The 15,864-nt window shown below is 42.9% G+C and overlaps 1 protein-coding gene across 1 annotated transcript in view; it reads right to left on the reverse strand.

Moving 5' to 3' along the window:
- The window catches only part of LOC8038677 (pituitary tumor-transforming gene 1 protein-interacting protein), a 31,467-nt gene extending 20,349 nt beyond the window's left edge, over positions 1-11,118 (reverse strand). Inside the window, exons 1-2 of the mRNA XM_029969856.4 lie at positions 10,738-11,118; positions 4,172-4,227 (exon numbers count right to left, since the gene is read on the reverse strand). Coding sequence (XP_029825716.1) covers positions 4,172-4,227; positions 10,738-10,864 — 183 coding nt within the window. The 5' untranslated portion in view covers positions 10,865-11,118. The remainder of the gene's footprint in view (positions 1-4,171; positions 4,228-10,737) is intronic.
- Positions 11,119-15,864: the final 4,746 nt, after the last annotated feature.

A 15,864-nucleotide genomic window follows, 5' to 3' on the forward strand; every position in this document is an offset into this window, starting at 1 on the left:
CATGACCTTTGAAGACGTCCAGAAAATTTTTCTTTGTGAAAAAACCTTCCCAAAACTGCTTCTTGCTGAGGTGTGAAGCCTGTTCGAACCGGAAGGACATATCCCTCGAGATGCTAGGGATGAGCGCTAAAGATGAACTGGAGTTGGCACTGTGGGAATCTGGTAACGAGTTGGTGAAAAAACATTTGGAGGCCACTGCTTTTCTTAACGAACTCAACAAGTAGACGAAGAAATACATACCCCACTATTATATTCGGCGCGCACAACAGAGAGCAATATGGCTTGAAAAAGCAAATGTGAAGCCACGTGTCGTAGTCCTCCACTTTGATTTCGCCGAAAACTGGAGTATTGTGCTCCAACGTGCAGTGCAGGGATACCACTGGAAAACCAAGATGGTGACAATCTTCACCTGCGTTGCGACGACCACGAAGGGAACACTAAGTTTCGACGTCGTCAGTGACGATACCTGTCATGATTCTGCACACGCGCTCTTTGCGCTCACAATGATTGAAAACAGGCTCGAGGAACTCTTGCCCGTTTTTTTGGAGCTAATCTATGTTTCGGACGGCGCTCCAAGCCATTTCAAAAATCGGCACCAATTACACGAATTTCAGAAAAAGTTTGTTGTCAGCAGGGGGATATACTCGGCGTCAGGGCACGGCAAAAGCGCGTGTGATGGAGTGGGTGGTGTGTTGAAGCATCATGCGTCATTGCATAACTTGAAAACAACTGAGCTGAGCTCCATAACTAACGCGCGTACGTTCGTTGAAGCGATAACGCTTTTCTTCATCGACCAAGAGCAGCTGTCCCGTTATCGGGAGCTTAAAAGGAAGGGGTGGGAGAAGGTAACCCCATCGAAAGGCATCCAATCTTCTCATGTGTGGAGCAAAGCAATGGGGGAAGGGGAAGGTGATGTGGTCCTAGACAGAGTTTACCAAACCCCAGAATAGACAGAGCTAAATGGTGGGACCGTGAAAAGGCCGGACCGTTTCAACAGTGCGTTCATCATTGTCCCCCTGTGAGTGCGCGCTGTATGATCAGACGACGCGCCATAGACTTTGACACTGAACTGACTGCGATTTGGACAAAGCGAAAACTGGCTCAGAATCGCATCAACCTATTGTCTCGAAATGTGCTACGTCGAAAGATGACTATCCCTATCCCAGGTGTTTATCACTGTTTTTGTGTGAGCAGCGCCGTGTAGTATTGAAAAGGTACTGCGTCGTCTAACCGTAAACCAGACGGAATTAGGCGGTGTTCAATTCATTTTAAAGTTTATATTTGTATTAACTTTGAGTGTATTTTATGTTAATTAGGAGTATATAAGACATTTGGTCAACACATTTTGATATATTTTATGAAATGAACATGTTTAGGCTACAACATGAAATATTACTTCCCTTCTCTGGTTACGTGTCGCATCTTGAGTTTAAAACTCCGAACTTTATACGTAATTGTCATATTTTCTTATGTCAAACAGATATGCAGTGCATATACGTATGTGCGATTTAGTATCTGACGCTTAGGAAGTAGTCTATTTTGTGCACATACAGGCTCTTTCGTAAAATAACGAGCATTTCGTGGCATGTAAGGACTAGCATTTCGTGGCGTGTAAGGCTTCAAATGCGTTAGTCATGTGTTTAGGTTTCATTTCTATTTGCAGTGATTCATGCCAGGTTACTTAAGACTTTTCCCTCGTGACTTAAGTTTGTCCGTGAGTTTAGATGTTACGTACTTCTTCGTCAATACATAAGGCGAAGCTCACACACCTTTCAAATCACCCCAGTGCCAAGTAAATAAATACTGTAAGGATAAATATTGTTACTTCACTTGCTTTTACGCTCAGATATTGTGGTAAGTACTAACATTACATAGAAAACTTTACATTGGCCAAAATTCTGCTCAGCAAAGCGCCTGTGCGAAGTCCCGTTCAAAACGCTCATAGCACGAGATTTGAGTCTTAATAGCGGCCATACAAACAATATATTACAATTTCTGTTGGTAGTTCCTGATAGACTACTATATTAACTAACTGTGAATAAAAAATGAAAAAAAAAATAAAAAGTGGGGTTTTTTAGAAAATCGACTCCAAACTTGCTAGTTTTTCGAAATATTTGTTTTTCAGGCACATGTAGCACATTATATACTTGTGGCAAAATATTGAAATTATACTAAAAAAAAGAGCATAATTGGTGCTTTACGGTGATATAAAGATCATAAAAATATGTTGATTAGGTCACACAGCACAGCCTGCTGAACTTCGTCAAATATTGTCACAGAGTGGCGGTTTCACAAATAAAAAAAAAAATCATTAAGAATGTTATGACCTAGACGCTTAATTCGCGTGAAAAAGCCTATGGCTAGAGTGTTCCCAAAAAGTTATATTGATGTAGCGTAAAAAGTAGGGAAAAGGGATGGAGTGAAATATGGCACCTCCGATAGGCTGGAAAAACATCAATTTCCACCAGGGATGGGCAAAATACAGGCAAATATGTATCGAAATACAAATACAAAATACTTCGTCAAAAAATGTATTTAATTACAAATCTAATTACATTTCCAAAAAAGCATTTAAGTACAAGATACAAATACAACCAAATGCATTTGGTCTCCTCTAAATACTTTTTCAAATACATTCCTCAAAATTTGCGTCAGCAACTTCAGGGCACTTGCAGCGGGTTTCTGTGTATCTCATTTTAATTTTGCATTGCACACCAGGAAGTTAGTGTGCGAGGCTCTAGTAACGCAATAGAAATATAACAACAAAAAAATGTAATCAGCTGAGACGTAATAGGTGAAAGAAAAAAGTACAGAGCTTCAAGTAGCTTTTTTTGACGATTGCATTTTGGTATAGATCAACAAAGAACCGAGACGACCAAGAGGCGCAGCACTAGCTAGAGAATTTTTTATTGTTGCAACTCGCACCACTTGCAAAACTCTGGACGACCCGTGCATTTAGAATGTTCCAGGCAAACATATGGATGGAAATCAGGCTGGAAAGCATCACAAGTTGTCACAGGCACTTAGCCAGTCTGCCTGTGAACGTCGATTTCGTCACCATTCTTACCCTGGACTAGCACCGTAATCAGAAATTAACTAAACGCTTGGGCTTGATTGAGAGACACTGCATTCGGTGCAGAACGTAGTTTTCTTCCTGCTCTGGACAGTGACAATAAATTTGAGGGATGTATTTTCGCCCACAAAATTGTATTTAATTACAATTGTATTTAAAATACTCACATTTTAGTATTTAAATACACATGTCAAATACATTACCCAATTTGTAATTAAATACAAATGCAAAATACACAAAGTATTTCAAATACGTATTTCAAGTACTTGTATTTGAAATACTGCCCATCCCCGATTTCCACCTTGACCGCTTCAACGGTCCATAACTTGAGAACAAAAAATCCGATGACATAACCGTTTGCGTCTTCTTTTATTATAGGAAGTGCCCTGAAACATATATTTTTTTCGTCAAAATTAAAAATTCGACTCTTAATCCGTGCCCGAGTTGAGATGGAATCACCCACATAGATCGGCTCGAGATGCATTACGGGCACCGTACTGACTTTTTCCCCCCTTAGGTGGAGGTGGCAGGCTTCCCCTTAGAAGCAATGGCTATATATTGTTCCGCGTCTTTGTTTTTGTTACTTCTTCAGCACTTTTTGTGATCTCTGGCTCGAACGCCAGAGTTCACAGAAGCCGTCGGTAGAGCACTTTAAAAAAGGTCTGTGTCCAATCACACGTATGAAACAATACAAAAAATACAAAATGCAATCAAATTTGAAAAGTGACAGCTGATGCAGCACCTATGGACTACTTCCATTTCATCACCATCATATGCAACCTGAACTAGCATACTTCGTGGCATTCAAATGCTCATACTCGGCATCAACTTTAGGACTACATTGTTGAGTCTAGTTTTCAGTGCAGGGGCCCAGCACCGCTGTACGAACATGAGGCGCCATCTTGCATCTCACTCCCGCATGCATGCACAAGTAGCTTTGATGTAGCTGTAGACACTAAGCTAGCCTTCACAATGTATCACAACAAGTCACCGGAGCTGCGGCATATCGTGCCACAGAGCTGTTTTCGTGACACTTATCACAATGGAGGAATGCCTTGAAGACACCATATTTGTCAAACATATATATGATTTACTTACCCCAGTCCCAGCACCCAAGCAGTCTGCACAAGAGGTATTTGTCTTCAGTGTGCAGGCTGTACCGAAGCAGAAAGAGAAAAACAAGAAAATGTCTGTTAGTTCTATGGATTCATCCTACAAGTCCCTGCAAGGGCTTATGGAAGGACTCGACTTAACCCTGCTTGAGTCAGATATTCCCAAAAGCTATTACAAACACTGCATGTGCAAACTCAAGAAATCCTCGATAAATGATATTCCCAACTTTTTATTGGGCGGCAGCTTCCACCACCTGAACTAGAAAAAGAAAGACGCCCCCCGGTTTGTAGTTCATGATGTCGTCTACCATACATTGTGTAATTTCCAACTCCCTTAGGCATTTTGCACTATTCTTCTAACCTTTTTTTTGTGACTAATTCTTTCGTCCTTATCATCTTTCACTATTGTCAGTTAATAAAATCACTACTAGTTAGGCTGCCCATATGAGGCTACATCAGAGGCAAAGTACAAGAAACAAACTATCATTTCAAAATTAGGTCACATCCATTGTTTTACAGGAAATACAAATAAACACGATAGGTAAGGCAACTTTATTTGAAACTCTAGCTTTGCCCAGCGAAGGCAAGCTAGAAAGGTTTAGGAAGATGTAACAATAAAAATTGTATTCTGTCTCTACACGTGTGCACCACGGCACAAAACTAGCTGTGTGCGAGACTTCGAAAAAGATCCCAAAAATAGATAATGAAACAAGGCCCCCAAGTTAGCCGTGCAGGTGGCTGGCACAGCGAACACCTGGCAATTTTTGCTTCCGGCTTCAGGTTATTTTCATACTAGAAACATCAAAACAAGTTGGCCTGGCTCACTAACATTCGCATGCAATGCTCCACTGTACGTCTCAAGCAGACTTTTACAATCTGAAATGCTGTCGGCTGCAACATGATCTATGTCCACAGTATATAATCTCCAAAAGATGGAAACTGTGCACGCTTTTACAAACATAACACTAGCAAAAACTACAGAGCTGTTTCCACCTCAAAAACCACAAAAAAAAAAAGAAAGGAAAACCTTTTTGATGTAAATTTGTTTTGACAACAAATTTTCTAAGAAATACTTTGTGCAGCAGAAAAATTGCGAGACAACTCATTGTTTGGCTCCGAGAACCATCTGCATGGTTTGCCCCTAAATAGCTGAACTAGGCCTCTTCCTTTTAGCATCCTGCAGTGGCTTTCAATTTCTGCATTCACACAGAAAGCCAGAATTTGCACAAGTTTTAGCTAGACAAGCAATTGTTGTTCATAGGCAGCTTAGGTCACAGAGCATCAAATACCAGATCTTTTGTGGGAACAAGAAATGAGCCACTTGCACCTAGGTACTTTCGACAGAAATGACAAGAACTAGGTGACTGCACAAGACAGAATACCCAGATACTTTCACAGACCTGTATTTCAACTTTATAGAACGCACCTCTTAGAAGTCTGTTTCCGCGTTTCGCGCCATCGGCGTAATTGCCCCGCTAAATTTAGCGGGAAATTGAATTGCGGTTGAGGTCATGTGATGCCAATGTTCCCGCTTAATCTAGCAGAGAAACTGAATTTGTTCATGGGTATTGTGACAAGAAGTCATGTGACATCATTTTCCTCGCTAAATTTAGCGGGGAAACTGAATTAATAATACTAATAATAATCTTTATTGGCTCGGGAGAACTGTGGCACCGCGGAAAGGCGACAGCCCGTCCATACCATGGAGGCCCGCGGTGCCACGTCTAGTGATGATACTGGTGTTGGTTTAGTGATGAATTGGTGTTGAGATCACGTGACGTCAATTTCCCTGTCAAATTGAGTGGGGAAATTGACGTCCCGTGACCTCAACACTCTAATTCAGTTTCCCTCCTAAATTTAGCGGGGGAAATGGCGTCACATGACTCATGTGACGTCATTTCCCCGCTGACCAAAAGTGCGCTCCGCGAACATTTGGTCAGCGGAGCAGAAGACGAGAGGACGAGGAAAGGAGGAGGATACTCTCCACTCCTCCTCTTCAAGAGCTGTGCTCTTGTTTTGCATTACAGAGGTTTGTAAACGTCTCATTTTTTAAAAATATATATATTAATGACTTGCCAGCGGCGGTTTCTTTTTCAATTAACTCTTTACTGACGACTGTGTTATTTATCGTGTAGCATCTAATGACTCTAGCTCTCAAAAACTACAACATGACCAAGATTCCATACTACACTGGTGTGAGCTCTGGTCAAGGGCGCTCAAGATTAAGAAATGCAAAATAATGCGCGTAACACGCAAGGCCAATTTTAATTTTGCCAATTTTACTTTAACACACCCCTAGAACTTGTAGACCAATACAAGTCTCTGGGCATGATTTTACTTTTAAGTGCTGACCTTTCCTGGAAACTTCATATTAACTATGTCACTAACAATGCCAATCGAATGCTTGGCTTTCTCAAACATAACTTTTATCTTGCCCCATCATCATTAAAACTATTCCTTCATAAAACAATAGCTAGGTCCAAGCTAAAGTATGCAGCTTTCATCTGGGATCCCTTTACCAACTACCTCATTGATTCACTTGAAGGTGTTCAGAACAGAGCTGCACGTTTCATACTGGCAAATTATAACCGCACCGCAAGCGAAACATCCATAAAAGATAGTTTGTTACTCCCAAGCCTCGCACACCATCGCAGTTACTCATATTTGTCTTTTATAGCGAAGCTATAAAAGTAGGGTTCCGTGGATTTGTGTTGTGCGTGACCAAAACTCTAAGCTCGCACCGCACCCACGCATCTGCCGGCGTCTGCAGCAGTAACAGTTCTATAGCAATAGTCTAAAACAAATGGCATCTTACACGTGCGTTCGTCAACGTTTTATTTTGGTTATTTACCTTGAATCTCTTATACGAAGAAGGCGTTTGCGTGCGGCGCGTAAAACACCTTTCTCTGCATTCTCCTTGAAGGCGACGGGCGGCACGTGTGTATGCGTACCTTTCGTCACGATGACCACCGATCAAGACAATAGATGTGTTTGTACCTTTGTTCAAAATTCTGTCACGTCTGTGTCGTGTGCTAAACAGCTGTGCTGGTCACCCACCTTCACAAAGTGAAATGGCTCCCAATTTTTTTCGTAAAATCTATCATCATATTTCTCAGCTCAAATCAGAACTAATAATCCCCCCACTTTGTTTCAGTATGCCTCGACCATCGGTGTCCCATTTTGCTACTCTAACGTTTATTACGACTTTCTTTTATTCCCAGAACTTCCAAAGACTGGAGCCACTTACCCGCACTGCTCACATCAATTACTGACCACACACTTTTTTATATTACCAAGTGTTGTATATACTATTCCCTTTGTATTATTATAACTATTGTTCCCACTCCCCTTTGTTAATGCCTTGAGCCCCGAGGGTAAAATAAATAAATCAATAAATATTAATATTTTTATATGATAAATGACGGTGCCGCAGGGATGAAAATACTCCACTGGCCAGTCTCCCCCTTAAAGGGGAAGGGAAACGAAATTCCAGCACTCATTTTTTAGGCTTAATGTGTCGTATGTTGCAGCATAACCTCAAAAATACCAGTCTTTCGTTGAAAGGCACAAGCAAACTTTAAACAATCTTTCAATGTGCACCTGGTGGATGCATGTGGAGCCTATTTTGGGAGGTAATCTAGCAACGTTAAGGAACTTGCTATGGAGTTCATGACGTAGCAAGTTCCATCGGAGCAGCGCTGCTCTCTGGAATTTTAACATTTTCCCTTCTTAGCTTTCCTCAACTCACAAATCGCACATTGTACCAAACAGTCCAAGAAGACGGAAAGGAGGGACTCCCCTCTTTCTCGGACCCTCGTTTGTGTACCCGGACACAGTCATTCTCCCCCTAGAAGAATAGCCCGTTGCTCAAAACTGGGACAAAAGTTGCCTTCCCCACCCCGTTCAGCCGTAAGCTGACAGTGCTGTGGAAGCTACGTGCTCCTTGGGTCAGCCACATGCCCGTCACCCCACGGGTACTTCGAAAGGCTCGGTTGTAACGCGAATGCACCTCACTACTTGAATCCAAATGAAACCGCCGCCGGTCTTTTGAAGTTTGAAAAACTTTTTACTTTTCAGGATTCTAAAACTTTCGAATTCTTGAGGTAATTAAGTTAGAAAATTATTGAATTTCTTAGCGTAGGAAGTTTCGAAAGTTTGAAAAGCTTTGAACTTTTTAGTGCAAGAAATTTGAAGAGCATTGAATTTTTTAGTCTATCAAGTTCGAAAGTTCGACAAGCATCTAATTTTGCAGCGTAATAAGTTTGAAAGTTAAAAAATGATTGAACTTTTCATTGTATTAAGTTTGAATGTTCGAAAAACATTGCATTTCTGAACGTGCCAAATTCGAAAAGCATCAAACTTCTTAGTTTAACAACTTCGAAAATTCGGCTTCCGTTGAATTTCTCGATATGGAAAGTTGGAAATCTTTCGGACCGCTTAATTCGATCATCGAACCTTCGGTTCGAAAAAGTTTGCGGCATCCCAAGTCATGACTCAATCTAAAGAGCTCCAAACATCCTAAGAAAACCCAAAATTACACTCACATGCAGCCGATCTGCATATTAAAAAAATGATCAGAGTTCCAGACAGTTACCGTCAGCGCAGAACTATAGATGGCGTTACCCAAACCTGCTGAATATGGTCGATCGACGGACGGCGGTTGTCAGCCACCCGAGAGCGAAGGGTTTCCGCATGGACGAGCGGGACTGGTCGGCTGCTCATCCATGCGGCAACCCATTGCTTTCCAGTGTATCTGAAAATAACGCACAGGGGCGTGAGCAAAAAACACCATAAAAACGGCAAGTCTATCAACTGGATAGATTTTCTTGGAAGTCAGTTATAGTCAGTTATAGACTTGTCAGCTTGTTGGTGTTTTTTTTGGCACGCCACTGTGCAGTACTTTCAGATCGACCATAAAGGGAAATCTTTTTTAAGGGGTCTATAGACAAATGCAAGCATGAAGCATTATTACTGCCCCATGCGTGCAAGCATGTGCAGCTCGCACGTGAACACAGCTTTGTCAAGCTTGCAACTGCACGCAGTTTCTCAAACAAGCAGAGACATGGCGGCGGCCAGATGCGCTGCTTGCAGTGGTCTATACGGTGTTTTCACAGATTTTGTTGTTAGCCTAGCTGTCAGCGTGGTCGGACTTATAAGCTTCTGAGCACTACGCATTTAAAGGGGCCATGCGAATCCTTGGAATGCTCGCCTTCGGCACACACCGGACGGCTGATAACAACAAAATGGTGGACGAAAGTATGTCAGTGAAAACACCCTATACACTGTATGGCCAGACTTAAACTAATGTCGCTTTATGAAATAACAATGTCCACTGCATTCCCTGTCAACTCTCATTCTCTCTCTGCCTATCTAAATTCTTATTGATCTAACTCCAGGTGTTATTCAACATTTGCTTTTAAATTCAGTCCTATACAGAGTATGATCAGATTTAAACTGATGAAGCATTATGAAATAACAAAATCACTACATCCCTCTCTCTGTCTATGTAAGTCCTTATTTATGCAAAGCTAAACAGAAGCACAGCAACACCCTGAATGCAATCAGTAGCTCAAAAGTTTTCAATCTCGTTGAACAAACATTCCTGTCACAACTGGTCCCCATATGTAAAAAACAAATAGAAAAAAAAAAGAGGTCAAAAGAAGGCCACCGAATTCAAACAATGGAAAAACATCTAGGGTGAGGGCTTATTAACAATCGCGCGATGTATTAATAAAGTAAAAGAATTCGCACTAGCGGAAACATCGCAACGGTCGATCGCTTCTCCGCCTCCCGCTGCCGTCAGCAACACGATGTTACCCAGTTAAATTTCATCATGCGGGGATTTACGCTGTGAACTTCACGCCCAATCATTCTGGAAATGTTACTAGGCACCGTGCTCATTGCACGAGGTTGGGACATTGCACGATGAAATCATCCTGCCCTGCGCGAAGAACTGCGCTCTTTCGCGCTAAAGAACGCGGTCTCGATAAAGACTCACACCTTCTTACTGTTCCTTATTTATTTTTAGATTCCGCGTTTCCTGTACAAAACGAGCAGATAATGAGCTCAGGCTCCGTATCACACCCAAGCTCTCTCAATGCCGATGCCTCAAATCTCGTTTTTAATTTCCCGCACTGCTCACGCATATACCTCAAATATCAATGGTGTTGCCTCATACCGGTCACGTAGTTATAAAAAAGTCAACGCGAACAGCGATCATAGACTTTGATGGGCGTCACGCTGTGGCTATTGTCTTCAGAGAAGGAAACTAAGTTGTTTACCAACCCATATCAGTCGATACTCTCAGCGGACAAAAATGGCCGTACAACAGGAAAAAGAAGACAAATAACAAACTTTCACTCAGTTAAACAAGATTAATAAGATATTTAAACGAGTGTGTGGCGCACAGGTAACAAACAGAACGTACAGTCGAAGGGTTTGGAATGAGCCTTGTTTTTGCTTCGGCGTCGCTCAAACGAGGGTAGGGGGTGGGGGCCGCGGTTCGTCGTCATGCACGAATCGCTCATAAACCATCGAGATTACAATTCCTACCTCTTTCCGGTGAGATCGTAGGCTTTGGCGGCGCTATCGTTGTTGCATTGGAGAGTTCTCCGGTTTCGACGCCATAGACAACGCAGCAGAGAAACACCAACACGATCGCCACGGTTAGTCGCTTCATTTCGGACGTCCAAATGCTAGAACTTCGTAACTGCAAGACCGTAACAGCCGAGGCTGAAAGGCTGAAACCACTGAAACGCGGTAGAACAAGTAGAAGGCGCAACGACCAACCGTAAACACGCCGCGTCCGAAAGCTGCACCGTACGAACAAAGCGTAACAAACAAGCAAGCGAAGCACAGAGCGCACAGAGCTGCCGCCGCCACCTCCAGCTGCTGCTGCGCGACGGACGGATTGCGCAAGCGGTGGATGCGTGCGTTTGTGTCACGTGACCGACTCTGCCCGAATCACGGTCGAGCGGTCGAGCATGTGAGCTTCCTATTGGTTGTTGGTTAATGCACCGACGTGGCGGGAAGTTAAAAACAGGTCTTCGAATGTGAAATGTTGTAACTAGAGGGCACCACTTTACCTCCTAATAATGCTAACGCTCGGAGCGGCCTTGACTGGGACCAACGTTGACTGAGCCGTGGTTGTTGTTGTACGCGTTGGAATGAAATTATGGATAGAAAATAGGGTCAATATTCTATAAGAGCAGTTCGCTGACTGACTTGAACTTCCTAGGGTGCCTTCATGTCCCGAACATGAAGGCATTCTAGAACTTCCTATCATGCGCGCGATGCCTGCATTCAGGGTGTCGAACCGGAACCGAACCGAAAACCGGAACAGAACCGTTATTTTTAGCCGAACCGGAACTGAACCGAACCGAAATCTTCGCCGCCATCTTGGAACTGAACCGGAACCGAACCGAAAAAAAAATATAACGGTAACCGGCTCAAAACGGTTCAAAGTAATTTTTTTTTATTTTTTGTTAGTATCACAAAATAAACATATGGGAATAAAAAATTGGCGGCTGTATTTCTATTGATCAAATTGTCATATACAGAATTGCAACCTATGGTACATTGTGGGTTTTTGTGGCGCTTTTGTATTGGCACTATGATTAACCATGTGTCACGTTCTCACGTGACGTCATTGTGTCAATACATGTTGTCAAGTAATGTCACGTGCCTCGTGACGTCACGTGACTCACTGCAGCAACTCGATTTAATTTGAGGAAGTCCCTAGATGTATTAGCCTTGTTGACAGCGTGACATAACATGACATAACGATTTAGCACCGAGTCACGTGACACCGTGACGTAAGCGATTTTCATAACACCTAGTCGAGTGCACGGGTTCTTGACAGTCAGCATCGTCAAACGTTCGGTACGGCTCATGCCAATTAAATATGATAATAGCTCAACTCTAAAAATATCTGATGCTCAGCCCAAGCTTTTGCTTTCCAGACCGTATACTTCGTCTCACCCTACGATGGACTAAAGGCAGAGGCTACGGACCGCCAGATCCAATCACGAGCCACTTACAAGTTGCGTGGTATTTCGCTTCGATGCGCGTATCGGCACCCGCGTCTCGAATCACTAATGGGGAGGGGCGGACGGTAGTTTGGATTGAACAGCACTGAGTGACTCAACAATTTTACATTGCAAAGAAAGCTATGTCATACAGGCTCTTTGCAGTGTCGAAGCTATAAAAATGATGCAGCGCTTTTGGACTCGGAGGGTCATTCGTCCACCCCTAACCAATGCTAAGCGTGTCATATTTTAGCTTGCAACGTGATTGGACCTTGCGGCCCGCGGCTTTGGCCTTTAGTCCATCGTAGGATGAGACGAAGTATAGCCGCCTTGGGCATGGCTATGATGAACACTGACGTCAGATCACGCGGCCGCTTGTTGAAATTGCGAGTTGAGGAGGGGATCGACAGCTGTCTCTTTCCTTTATTTTTTCTGCATCTGCTATTGCGAGGAGGGGAAAACTAATGCATATTTTCGCAAGCTATAAACACCAGAGGTAACTCCTTAGCAGTATTTGTTGAAAGTACAAAAAATGTTGCACGACCAATTTTACATCATTGAGGCACCCAAACATTTTTTCGTTGCTGCTAAACTGCATCCGAAAGATGTCCCCGAGAATAGAAGTATTGAAATGACTAAATGCAACTTATTAATATGACGTTCCATGGAACTACATGTGTGTACGGAAGGAATACTTAAAAAAAATATTAGTGACATCAGAGGGACAACCGAACAATGGCGGTCGCTGTAAGTCTCAAACGAGCGTCGTTCTCAAGTTATTGCCCAAGTTTTGACCCCCTCTGTATTTTGCTTAAAGAAGCTATAAAAAGATTTCTATACATCACTAAATTCTACTCCGGATCATTTCCTAACGTTAATAACTGATTGCACTTGGCTCTGCTCTTTTTTCTAGGCAATGGCAGTCGCCAAAAAGTTAGAAAAATATGAGCATCGTTCATTCCCTCAACTCGGATCCAGAAGCGGCCACGTGGCCTGGTGCCTGTCTTATGCCGCCAACGATAATCATACCCCCGCGCTGGGGTCGGAAAGGAAGAAAACGCGTGCTGGGAGCTCCAGGCATTGTTAGAGTTCGGCTTGTCTCATTACTGCAGTGGTTGGACACGAGCCACTACCCAAGTGTCCACCAAGGCGTTGCTTGTTACGAGCCGATGTACAGTGCTCACGCAGTTCTCCCCCAATCCATGAGCCGCGCTCGACTGTCGTCAGGCGCATGGGTTTCATTTCATTTCATTTATTATACCCTCAGGGCCCGAAGGCATTACAGAGGGGTAGAGCAACAAGAAGGTTAATGCAAATAACATAATACATATTAGACACACTCAGTAATGAAGTAATTAGTTATTGTACTTTTAAAGAGCTCAGAGTCCGTGATAATGGCGATCGACTGGGGAAGGTGGTTCCACTCCTGGGGTGTACGGGGAACGAAAGATGAATAAAAAGTGGTTGTGATAGAGTTAGGAATGCCCACCTTATGTTGATGATCAAGACGGGAGGAAACATAGACAGGCCGAGCAATTATTTTGTCGCGCAGGAAAGACTTATGGTGATACATTTTATGGAATAGGGAAAGACGAGAAATTTTACGACGTAGTGATCAAGGTGGTAATGAGAGAGTTGTTATCATGGAGGAGACGCTAGCGGTGCGGTGATAGTTTGTGAGGATGAAACGAGCGGATCTGTTCTGAACGGCTTCCAATGTAGATGCGAAAGTGACTAGTCCGGGATCCCAGACAAAATCAGAATCAGAATCAGAATCAGTTTATTTCGTCTATATGTACAGACGACAGGGGCATGGGCAAAAAGCCAACACATGTTGGCTTGACTGGGCCCCACCCCCGTTTTCTTGGCAGAGGCGGATAAGCAAATTGTAGGAAAATGAAAACAAAATCGTTAATTATATAACAGGAAGACAAGTAAAAAAAAACATAACAAAAAAACATGTAGACACTTGTAACTGGGAAGTAGAACACTGATATCATGAGGCACAATGCAAAAATAAGTGAGCTACAGAAACATATTTTTGATGGCACGAGGTGTTAGTGTTTCTATGGTGAAGTTGTTGCTCCTTAGATTGTTCAATAATGATGGGAGGTGGTGTCTCAACATCTTCGTTCCATAGTTTGTTCTGCTGTATGGTACCTTCCAGACATCCTCATTACGAGTAGAATAAAAATTTATACTTCGTGCTAGACCAGCGATTTCTTGAAATAAAGGATTGTTCAGTTTAATGCCCGCTGTGTATCTTAAAATTACAGAAGCTGCATATTCTAACTTGGGACGAATTAAAACTGTGTAAAGAGTTAATTTCAGTGAGACAGGGGCTAATGAAAGATTCATGAACATTCCAACCCGATATCGTTTTATGACCCCTTTAAACTTCACGGGGTGCACAATAAAAGCAGTGAAGGGTTGCTGTTAACAAGTGACAACTAAAATTGTCGAATTACCACACACGAACGGAGGAGTCAATTTCTCAGAAATACTATCAGCCTTTCCCCTCCGGTGAAGAAGGAAGACCAGCGGAGCTGTACTATGGTAGGAATGAAGTAATGGCCGGCCGCAAGTCGGCAAGCCAGAGTGGAAAGGCTGGAAAGGTTGCGCCATCTATGCGCGACGGCGGCAACCAGACAACCAGCAAGTCGGTTGTCTGGTAGCCGTCGTCACTTATAGATGTCGATAGCTGTCAAGAGTTTAGTATCGCCATTTGTTTGCTGACGGACACGATACTGGGGCAACTAGCCCTTAATAGCTCCGCTGTAAAAAGAAGTGTGTGTGTGTGTGGGGGGGGGGGGGGGGGGGGGGAGGAGACGGGGGTTAATTTTAAAAACCTACTGTCTTGTAAAGGTTCCTCTTCCCCGCATCTTTGGCGCAGACCAAAAAGCGTGACCCCGGAAACTACTTTGTGTGCAAAAGTCTCTGACCAAATAGCACGTTTTTGTCATTCCAGACGCTCGCGCCGTTCCTCACGACGCTCTCTTTCACTGAGCTTGAACCTCCTGCAGCATGCATTTTGCACCATCGAATTCGATTTTCTCAGCAAGAAGAAATGACAATGACCACCAGTCTATAGTGTGATGATGTCACGCGCATACCATGTTTAACAGTTCAGCTTTCTGGTGAAATGTGATATTTGCAACACTAGCAATATATGTCCTAATTGTAAAGTTGTGCAATGTTTGTAGCAGTCTCGCGATGATATAGGGCAGCCTAGAGAAATGTTAGCGAGCATGACTATTCAAGCATAGGGTTCTAAATTGAGGGCCAAAACAAGTGCAGGTAAAACCGAATATAACATTAGCCTCCCGAGGCAGTATTTCGCGAAGTTTCGAGCTCATGGAAGCTGATAAAATGTGATTTATACTACGATTTTAAGAATGTTTGTCTGTCCTTCGCCCTATTTATGTAAAATTATAAATTTCGTTGCGTGCATTTTTACGCACATCTTTTTGCAGTAAGGCGTTCTGTAAAGGATTGTTTAGAAAAATAACATTAATTATCTCTCTATTTTTGAACATTTCATGAATTTGACTTCCAATCTATTATGCGAGCACTGAGCCCTCTTTGGCGTACCCTGCAAGCCGATGTTTCACACTGCCACTCAGCAAACAGAAAAACACTTTCACGCAGACTC

The sequence above is a fragment of the Ixodes scapularis genome, unplaced genomic scaffold (assembly GCF_016920785.2).
Source record: "Ixodes scapularis isolate PalLabHiFi unplaced genomic scaffold, ASM1692078v2 PGA_scaffold5__190_contigs__length_132052651, whole genome shotgun sequence".
Taxonomy (NCBI): Eukaryota; Metazoa; Arthropoda; class Arachnida; order Ixodida; family Ixodidae; genus Ixodes; species Ixodes scapularis.